The following is a 9,941-nucleotide window of genomic DNA, read 5'->3' as shown; positions in this document are numbered from 1 at the left end:
TAGGTGGTTCAGCTTCTACTTATTTTGATGATAAATTTTCTCGAGGACTCACCAATCACAGGAGTGAGCAACGAAAAATCAGGGATATTGACTGATGAGTCCATGAAGAATTGAGACGTTCTAGGTTGATCCATGAATTAATCCTTGATTATCGTATTTCCTTTATATCTGAATCTTCAGTTTTGTCATTGCGGAAGGTGGTAACTTGTGATTGCAGGAGGTTTTCATTGGATATGTGAGCGTCACAACCTTGTACCCTATCGCATCCGGAAGAACGAGACATCATTCAACTTATTGGGCTTCTCTGTTTCTCGTCGCTTTGTAAGAGTTAAGACTGGTAATAATAATTTAGTAAAGTTAATTATATTTTAGTTATAAGTAGATGAGTTGGTTCCAGTATTACAAGTGGAACTACCATTGACAAGGTAGTCGTGCAGGTTGTGGCATTGTCATTGACACTGCAGTATAAATCCTATTGCACTTTTACTTGTTAGTTGCTAGTCGTTGATGATTAGCGTCTCGATTTTTTCCAGTTGCACCTGGAACTCAGAAGTAGTCATACAATGTCTGATCCGACGGGTGCCAATGCAAACGGCATGATGAATGTGGGGAGTGTAGGCAATGCTGGTCTGTCGGGGTCCATTAGCGCGAATAACTTTGATCAGCTGGATTCGGCCAGTGAATGGTCGGACACGTCGTCCCTGGATGGATCCATGTCGGGTGCCACCACTCCCATTTTGCACCGGAATTTCCCTGCGCCCCAGATGGGGGATGGCAGCGGTAATCTGACGGTCACGCTGTCGACGGTCCCCTTGTCGGCTAGCTCGCGTGAACAGCTGCAGCGTGTAATCGAACGGCTGCAGCAGGAGAACCGCGTTCTCAAAATGGAAGTGGATACGCACAAATTGCGCATTAAATCTCTCCAGGAGGAGAACAAATCACTGCGCCAGCAGAGCGTCATGATTGTAAGTTTGTTTTGTAGGTTTTCGCACTTTATTTCCCGTAGCTGATTTACGTTATATATCATCTCAGTGACACTTGCGGCATTCTTCGTTCGAGAATTTAAATTATTAATATATCTTGTTTTTGTTAATGAAGGGGTGCAGAGCCCTTGTTTACGGGTTCTCTCATTCTGTTCAGAATCTAGATCATACTTCTGACATTGGCCTTTAAAAATAATTTTTCTGATTTTGAATATTGCCGTAATAACTGGCAGTTAATACTTATAGAAATTTTCGCGTGGACCAGTGTCATTTTTTTGTCTGCGTTAATGACTGATTGATCTCCTTTCAAATTTTGATATGCTTTCGGCATAATAATTACAAGAAACAGCCTCGGCTTCGCCTCCGCGTTTCTTGTGGTCCATGACCGTTTTATTTGAATTTGAATGAATATTAATTTTATTAGATTAATATCAGTCTATTCGTCGAAACATACGGTACATGCAATAGGGCAAACACGAATTTTCTATGAAGATCAGTTCATGATCTCTCAACCTTGAAAAGCATTCCCTTTGGCTGTATATTCAGATAATTTTACGATATCCCCTACCCGCAAAGAAAGCCGAAATATCAGTCTATAAGGTGTGAAATTCGAAACAGTGATAGTGCACTGGATCGCTAGTTTGGTGACTCATCACTTCACTGGCTCTTTTCACTGGAAATTGGTTTGTGCCCAGTGGTGTATGTCCGGTCACTAGTGGTGGCTCGATTACTTGCTTATCTAACCGGTTCCGTTCGCCGGACAGTAGTGGTAGCTCGGTCACTCATGTACACTGCACAATAATGACAGCTTGGTCACTCGTTCACCTACCGGGCTCTCTGCACCGGACAGTAGTGGTAACTCAGTCACTCGTTCTCTAATGGGCTTTGTACACTGGACAGTAGTGACAGCTCGGTCACCCGCTCACCTACCGGATCTGTGCACGGACGGTAGTGGTAGCTCAGCCACTCGTTCCCAAACGGGCTTTCTGCGCTGGACAGCAGTGGTTGCTCGGTCACCCGCTCACCTAAACGGGCTTTGCACACTGGACAGTAGTGACACCCGCCACTGACAGCTCGGTCACCCGCTCACCTCCCGGGCTCTGTGCACGGACAGTAGTGGTAACTCGGTCACCCGTTCACCGAACGGGCTTTCTGCGCCGGACAGCAGTGGTAACTCGGTCACGCGCTGATCTAACGGACTTTCTGCGCCGGACATTAGTGACAGCGCGGTCACCTGCTCACCTACCGGGCTCTGTGCCCGGACAGTAGTGGTAACTCGGTCACCCGTTCACCGAACGGGCTTTCTGCGCCGGACAGCAGTAGTAGCTCGGTCACGCGCTGATTTAACGGACTTTCTGCGCCGGACATTAGTGACAGCTCGGTCACCCGCAAACCTACCGGCTCTGTGCACGGACGGTAGTGGTAGCTCAGCCACTCGTTCCCTAACGGGCTTTCTGCGCCGGACAGCAGTGGTAACTCGGTCACGCGCTGATCTAACGGACTTTCTGCGCCGGACATTAGTGACAGCGCGGTCACCCGCTCACCTACCGGGCTCTGTGCCCGGACAGTAGTGGTAACTCGGTCACCCGTTCACCGAACGGGCTTTCTGCGCCGGACAGCAGTAGTAGCTCGGTCACGCGCTGATTTAACGGACTTTCTGCGCCGGACATTAGTGACAGCTCGGTCACCCGCAAACCTACCGGCTCTGTGCACGGACGGTAGTGGTAGCTCAGCCACTCGTTCCCTAACGGGCTTTCTGCGCCGGACAGCAGTGGTAGCTCGGTCACCCGCTGACCTAACGGACTTTGTACACTGGACAGTAGTGACACCCGCCACTGACAGCTCGGTCACCCGCTGACCTAACGGACTTTCTGCGCCGGACATAAATGACAGCGCGGTCACTCGCTCCCCTACCGGGCTCTCTGCACCGGACAGTAGTAACAGTAACTCGGTCACTCGTTCACTCGGCATCGGACAGTAATGACAGCTCGGTCAACCGCTCACATAGCTATCCATAGTGGTAGTTCGGTCGCTCACTGGCTTAGCGGGCTATTCTAACTAGAACAGAAACGGGCTTGTGCACTGAACAGTGGCGGTAGTTCGGTCTATCGCTGCTCGGCCGGCACTTGTTTAGAAATTGTCCTCGATGACAACGTTGATAAGTACAGTCTGTAGTCGTTCTTGTCGCAATAACGCCAACGGTCTGCTAATTAAATTGATTCTGATATTTTAATTAGTGAAAAATACTTTCATTTTTTAACTATATATATTTTATTTGGTTTACGTGGCAACATTGCCTGGTTAAAAATACCACGATGATAATTATTATTGTAATAATTTAGTTACATTTGGTGAAGGTAGTCGAAACTCTTCCCCTGTGGCGCTGGAAGCGGGAGAGGTTTTAAAAGAAATGAACACTATCTGGCCGGGTTTTCGACTACGGGCTTTCAGAATATAATATTGGTTTTGGCCAGTCTTTTCTGGTTTGCCGGCTCTGGTGTATCCCATTCGTGGCAATATAGATCTGAATCTTGATACAGTCGGCGTTAGTCTCATAATATGAGTAAGCTTGCCGTTCCAGTTTAAAATCTGGGAACGTGTACTAATCCCGGCTGATTCACAAGTCAAGTGCATTCTTTTCATTAGAATGTTACAGGACTCAGAAAGCTAAATGGAATGAATGAATGAATAATTCTTTTCGTCAATACTGCGTTGCAAATTTGCAAGTATGCAGGCTTACGATGGGTAGTGGTACTTTAGTGCTTCAATCGATACGCCAAGTCTTGCCAATCCATTCGCTGCTCTGTTTCAAAGGATCGGTTGCGGTTGCAGATTTTTAATTACATTTTATCATTGTCCCGCTGGCGATTAATAATTGATACTGTGGTGATCATTCAATAATATCAGTGCGATAGAAGAAAATATCATCGGTACCCGTATGAATAAACAAGAATTACTTGTGACAAATACGAGCAAGCATTTTTATGGTAAAGTGCGAATTCAGATAGCACAACATAAAATGAAAGTAAATAAAGGTACGGTTTCTGGGAAGGTTTTTTAACACTGCATTATGAGTGCCTTTTTATGTACAGAACATAAATCTGGCCATCAGCCCCAAATTTGTGTTTGTATTAATTGCGTTTTTTTTTCAGCAAGCCAAGGCAGAACAGGAAGAGGAATTCATCAGTAACACTCTTTTGAAGAAAATCCAGGTGTTGAAGCGAGAGAAGGAAGTTTTGGCACAGAATTACGAGCAGGAGGAAGAGTGTTTGACAAATGATTTGTCCCGTAAATTAATGAAGGTCAGTACAACTTGCAAGGATCTATAATTTTTCTCTTTCCTTGTTTACACTGTAATTAAACGGTGTATTTTTTTTAAAAACCTTGGTGTTGATCGGTTTTTCTGTGCAGTTTATGAATGCTCTTATAGCATTTGCTTCGTGGCTCGAGAGTGATAAATTGCTGGCTTATGCAGGAGTATCAGGGTAGATAGATTTTAATTTGGCATTTGTGTACAGCTTCAACGAGAAAAGGTGGAACTTGAATCGACCTTAGAGCGTGAACAGGAATGTCTGGTTAACAAGCTGATGCGCAAGGTCGAGAAGTTGGAACACGATATTCAGTCGAAACAGCACTCATTGGAGCAGGTGCGGTGTCTGATTTCCACTGCCTTCCGGCGCTCATTTGCATAATTTTGCATATAATTATAGCTGCGTCGAGAGAAAGGTGAACTGGAGAATTCCCTGGAACAAGAACAGGAAGCTCTAGTTAATAAGCTGTGGATCCGGATGACTAAGCTGGAGGCAGAAAAGCGGTGCGAGATTTATCTTATTTAAAGTCTTGCGCTGGAGCATTTAGAATGTTCGTTTTTGCAGATCGCTTCAGCAGAAACTGGAGCAGTCGCCGCCGAGTATGGATACCGGTAGCGACCGCGCTGAGCCGGCTCGCATATCCCCCGACAGTCCAGACAAGCGGCAAGTTGAGTTGCTCAAGTCGGAAGTGGATCGGATGAAGTATCTTCTGGACAGTACCGAACGAGATCACGAAGAAAAAATGCAGCTATTGATCATGGAGGAGAAACACTTGAAGGAAGAAAATACTCGTTTGCGCCGTCGATTGCAGCAAGAAGCGGAACGGCGAGAAGAAATCTGCCGGAACTTATCGGAATCTGAATCCAGTTTGGAGATCGATACGGAGAGGTGAGTCGATAAGGGTATTGCATATTGAAAGGTTGTTAAGCCGTCGATATATTGAAATGTTAGTGGATGAGCGGAAGGAATAAAACGGTTTATTAGTGATATCAAAATTCGGACATAGTTCAACACACTTTATGCCTTATGTTAACTCAGCTCCTAGTGATCATTGATTTTATGGTACTCATGCATTGGGTCAGCAATGCCATGGACTGGTTTTTACATCATTGTTTTTCCTGAGCAGGGAATTCAATGAGCGATTGAGCAGCAGCCGCAATCGCACCATGTCCAGTCCCACAGGAGTTGGGAGACGGGTGACTTCTTCTGGCCATCAGGCACCAATTCCTTCGCATTCAGCTACATTTCCGGTACCTTTCAATGTCCCTCCGGCACCAACACGCGTACGCCAGTCACCCCATCGATTCGCCACACCATCTCCTCTGCCACCACCATCACCGGTGCGAGTTGCATATTAGTAGCATACTTTGTCCTGTATTACTGTGTTGTCGAGTCAACTTGGCACCTTTTTTTACAATGAGTCGTATCCGCTTAGAGTACCATTTTGTGGTTTCAGATGGACATGTCGGATACGCGCAGTGATCATGGAGGTGATATGTCGGGAAGTGAGAATTAGCGGGAAGATTTTTAGGCGATCAGCATGGGGAACAGCTGCAGATGCTTTATCATTGGATCGTGCAGTCTTGCACATACTGTCCATACTTAGGCATGTACGAGCCAAATTATGGGATATTTTTTTGTTGTATGTATCACTGCACCTTTAGTTCTTTCTGCTGGTTGCGTTTAACATGCGTTCTGTTTGTACAAATAATTTTCTTACTCATAAACGATTTGGTTTTTTTCACACATGTCGAAAGTACACCCGAAATATTTTGTGCACTCATTGGCTGAAATGAAGAATATCATCGGAACAAATGAATAATAAAATAATAACACGGAAATAATTCCCCAACGAGGGAGTAATATCATTTCGAGTATTGTCATTTCGGCATCAGGCCAGACGACTTCGTCAAAAACCTCTGATTGAAGCGAAGATATGCGTCACCAAGGGGCATCTAAGTCCCAAAGTTTCGTGAACACTGTACAGAAATATCCATTTAATAAACGTTGAGGCAGGCTCAGGCAGCACATGTCCGCAAAGCCCCCGAATTTTCGAATTTCCAGCTGATGACAGCAACAACCATACGAAAACAAAGTGAGAAAGAGCAGAATTTGTTAAAAAATAATCCATAGCGTCACCATTAATATTCGTATGTTTAGCAATCAGACGAATTGTATTACGCTCAACCCAATTAATCTGATTCCTCTTCCGCTTCTTCTAACCAATGGATAAACGGGGCAATCTTCTGCTTCAAAAGTTCCGCTTTTTTGACAAGCCCACTCACTTCATCATCACTCAAATCGCCACTAATATGTCGACGCCGACCAGCAGGTGAATGCTGCTGCTGTTCATGGAGAAAAAATGGAAGGAATCGCCTAACTTGAGCCTTTTCGGGCTCGGCATACCACTTACGTATTACATCTTCGGTTAGAATGTCGTTATTATAAAGAAAATGCAGAATATTCAGGCAACAGGAAATCACCAAGTTGCCATATGGCTGATGTCGCGGTAAATCGAGATAGTTGACAGCACATTCCTCGATGGCCAACAGGGCGTCCATCTGCGACTCAGAACTGCGATAATAATTCCTCAGTACCGGAAGCAACGTCTCAAATGCAGAAACAATTTGTGCTGACGCATCTTTTACGCTTTTTAATTCCGTCCGTTGTTTAAGAGATTTCAGCTCAGGTATCTCAATAATCGCTCGCACCACCAGCTTATTCAACTCCGTCATTGTCACATTATAAGCAAATTTGGAAGAATTAATTTCCAAAATCACGTTATCCGGATTCACCTTTTCATCCACCGCCCGTAACAATGAATCGGATATCTCGTGAAAGAAAACTTTAATGTCCTCCTGCGCGCCCGTGGTTTTTGGTCCGTCCACATCATCCACGCTGTCACCATCACTATCACTTGATTCACTATCCTCTTCCCAACTATCGTCTAAATTTTCTACAGAAGTCCATTTCCAACTAAGCTTTTCATAATTAATACCACCAGGTGCAATGTCCTCCTCTTCGTCTTCTATTTCATTCAGAGTAAACAGCCACGATTGCGAGCCGGAAGAACCACGAACCTTTTCGTCGACCGTAGCGAATGTCCGATCCTTTGGAGTAACGTCACCATCCTGAAAATTAGAAAAAAATGACCACTAAAAGACAAGCGACAAAATTTTCAAATGAAACACTACTATATACCTCTGAATTTTCCTGGAGCAAAATCTGCAGATCAGCTTCGCCGAACAAACGCGAGCCAGCACTAAGAAGCGCGTCCGGCCCCACTTTAACTCCATAGCTCAGAATGCATCCAGACTCAATAACACTTCCGCTGTACACCACACATCCGTCAGCGATTATGCATTTATACAGCTCGCAACCATCCTGGATCACGCAGTTTCCCCAGATATACGATCCCTCAATTTTGCAGTCTCGCCCAATGGTGCAGCCATTCCCTATAACCGAGTTTCGAATACGAGTGTTCTCACCGATCACCGACTGTCGTCCAACTAACACATTCGCTTCCAAGACACATCCCATTTTTAACTCCACATCTTTCTGTAGATAGATATGGTGCCGCCTGTAGAAATATGCATCACCTTCCGGGAAGCCCAAATCAGCACAATAAGGGTACACCCAGCGAGCAATAATGTCGCGGCTGACCACATCGTACATGTGGAGATTAGAGATGCGAGCGGTATAACCGGCAGTCAACAAGTGGCAGTAGATGGTATTTCCAAGCACTTCTTCGTTAACTAAAATGCCGCGGATAAAATCGTCCCGGGTGAGGTAGTCAAAATTATCTGAGAAAAGTGGAGGCACTGATGCGGAACAAATACTAATATGGCAGTCAATGAGGTCGGTGCGGAATTCCAATTCATCACGTCCTTCGAAAATACTGTAAAACATAACAAAATCATTGTGCTGCTCTATCCTGTACCTGCAACTAAAGTTACTGTGAGATGTTTCCCTCGCGGCTCCGACTGTTTGTACTGCGAAACAAATCACAGAAAACATTCCTCGGCTACCCAAGCTCAAATACTGTACAGGTATAAGACTTTTTAGAAAAAAATAATAAACCTGTGCATTTCTTACAGAAGCTATTCAAAGTCTTTCAATCAGTTACTAACACCTATGCACAAATACAATACATGGAAGCGTGGTTCTGAATAGAACAAGGCAGCAGACTGAAAATGAAAACAACAAAAATGTTTTAGAAAACTTACTCAACAGGGAACGAAACTTTCTTGGCAGTCCCAAGTTTTTGAAAGTGGAGAACACGATTGGTCAGCGGCTCTATCGCCAGGACAACCTGATCTTCCTGAGACCGAGCCGGATGTCGCGATGCAACTTGCCGACAGACGACAGTCATGATGGAGTTTTTATCCAAAGTTTTGCGTTTTCGATGCGCATCCAAAGCAGGCTTGATATCCACATTGGCGATCAAGTCACCTTGAACCAAGATGAAATCTCCACGGATAGTGTTTTTTGCATCAATTTCACGCAGTGCATCGCCCATGGAGTAACAATCTTCTGACATAATAATCTGAAAATTTTCCGTTTTACTGAGCAAATTGAAATTGTATTGCAACTGTAAGTGCACTAACTGACTAACATTTTCGATTTAAATGATGTTTTAACGGCTTACTCAATCAGAAGCAGGCAATCAAGCTGTCCGTATAATTTTTTTAGGTATACCTTTTACTGATTCGAAATTAGACAAATTAAACACGAAAAATGCTATTAATTTGGAAAAAAATTATACACATTGACATACCATATGTCACTGTGTTCAACTTTGTAGTAAAAACGGTTTCCAGAAACTACCTGAACGGAGACGCTTCTGTGACGGCGACCCATAGGACCCCATTTCCAGTGTGATTCAATGAATTTCCTGATTTTCTCCGCGTTGGCTCGACAGAATATAAAAATCTCGCTTACACCATTGCCAGCCAGAAAATCCAAAGTGAACTCAATGGTGGGGCAGTTACAAACCGGGACCAAAGCTCGAGGAGTCTGCAGCGTTAATGGTTTGAACCGCTCGTTAAAGCTATCCGCGATAACGACAGCTTGCAAGATCTCCTCAGCTTTGAAAGCCTCCGGTCGGGAATCTTTCGTCGCGGACTTCTTTGCTTTTGCCTGAGCCATCTTTTATTAGCTGAACAAAAGTCGGTTTAAAAGAGATGTCAACTATAATGAGCTTTGAGTAAAAGAATACAAAATCTAAAAATCAAGGGTACCGATACTGTTTGAGAATTTTTATTCAACGTAGTGAAAAACTCGAAAAAGAAAAATTTGATGTGAAAATGAAGTCAAAACATTGACTGTGATTGACATCACATCAAAAACGTAAACGTATCAAGATTTTCGTCATCCACTATACAGTACGTAACTGCCGTTTCGGGCATCCGCAGTTGCGACAATTAACACTTCGTTGACTAGCGTGGTTACTCACACCATAGTTGGTCTTATTAATTCAGTAACTAATTTCAAAAAAATATTTTTACAGCAGTTTTTGGGCTGTGTGAGTGAAAAAGCGTCTAGTTTCTTTTGCTGCTGTTTTCGGCACGGTCAATGCAGCCGGAAGTCCAGGATAGAGATGGTGGAAGTCACCATGTTTTTGGGACATGGACGTTCAAATGGTCAC

At 44.2% G+C, this 9,941-nt stretch overlaps 2 protein-coding genes across 2 annotated transcripts; one reads left to right on the top strand and one right to left on the bottom strand.

Moving 5' to 3' along the window:
* The first annotated feature begins 29 nt into the window (after window positions 1-29).
* LOC129594383 (coiled-coil domain-containing protein 6-like) lies at window positions 30-6,132 on the top strand. Its single transcript, XM_055491060.1, has 8 exons — window positions 30-321; window positions 534-965; window positions 4,136-4,285; window positions 4,502-4,630; window positions 4,694-4,797; window positions 4,859-5,182; window positions 5,421-5,634; window positions 5,751-6,132. The coding sequence occupies exons 2-8, from the start codon at window positions 564-566 to the stop codon at window positions 5,808-5,810; spliced, it is 1,383 nt and encodes a 460-aa protein (XP_055347035.1). The 5' UTR covers window positions 30-321; window positions 534-563; the 3' UTR covers window positions 5,811-6,132.
* On the bottom strand, window positions 6,078-9,606 carry LOC129594378 (translation initiation factor eIF-2B subunit epsilon-like). The gene is made up of 4 exons (XM_055491056.1): window positions 9,122-9,606; window positions 8,521-8,840; window positions 7,496-8,192; window positions 6,078-7,425 (listed from the first exon to the last, which is right to left on the bottom strand). The coding sequence occupies exons 1-4, from the start codon at window positions 9,440-9,442 to the stop codon at window positions 6,487-6,489; spliced, it is 2,277 nt and encodes a 758-aa protein (XP_055347031.1). The 5' UTR covers window positions 9,443-9,606; the 3' UTR covers window positions 6,078-6,486.
* Between the last annotated feature and the right edge of the window lie 335 nt (window positions 9,607-9,941).

This window comes from Paramacrobiotus metropolitanus, unplaced genomic scaffold (assembly GCF_019649055.1).
Source record: "Paramacrobiotus metropolitanus isolate TYO unplaced genomic scaffold, Prichtersi_v1.0 Parri_scaffold0000067, whole genome shotgun sequence".
Classification (NCBI taxonomy): domain Eukaryota; kingdom Metazoa; phylum Tardigrada; class Eutardigrada; order Parachela; family Macrobiotidae; genus Paramacrobiotus; species Paramacrobiotus metropolitanus.
Note: the sequence above shows the minus strand (reverse complement) of the source record. Positions and strands in the feature narration are given on the sequence as shown.

Bases quoted from the DNA above. Each gene is read 5' to 3' on its own strand.
- LOC129594378 (XM_055491056.1), bottom strand. From the start codon at position 9,442: ATGGCTCAGGCAAAAGCAAAGAAGTCCGCGACGAAAGATTCCCGACCG. The intron at 8,193-8,520 runs GTAAGTTTTCTA...TATGTTTTACAG, and splicing joins AAAGTTTCGTTCCCTGTTGA to TATTTTCGAAGGACGTGATG. The intron at 7,426-7,495 runs GTATATAGTAGT...TCTAATTTTCAG, and splicing joins TGCTCCAGGAAAATTCAGAG to GATGGTGACGTTACTCCAAA.
- LOC129594383 (XM_055491060.1), top strand. From the start codon at position 564: ATGTCTGATCCGACGGGTGCCAATGCAAACGGCATGATGAATGTGGGG. The intron at 4,631-4,693 runs GTGCGGTGTCTG...ATATAATTATAG, and splicing joins AACAGCACTCATTGGAGCAG to CTGCGTCGAGAGAAAGGTGA. The intron at 4,798-4,858 runs GTGCGAGATTTA...TCGTTTTTGCAG, and splicing joins AAGCTGGAGGCAGAAAAGCG to ATCGCTTCAGCAGAAACTGG.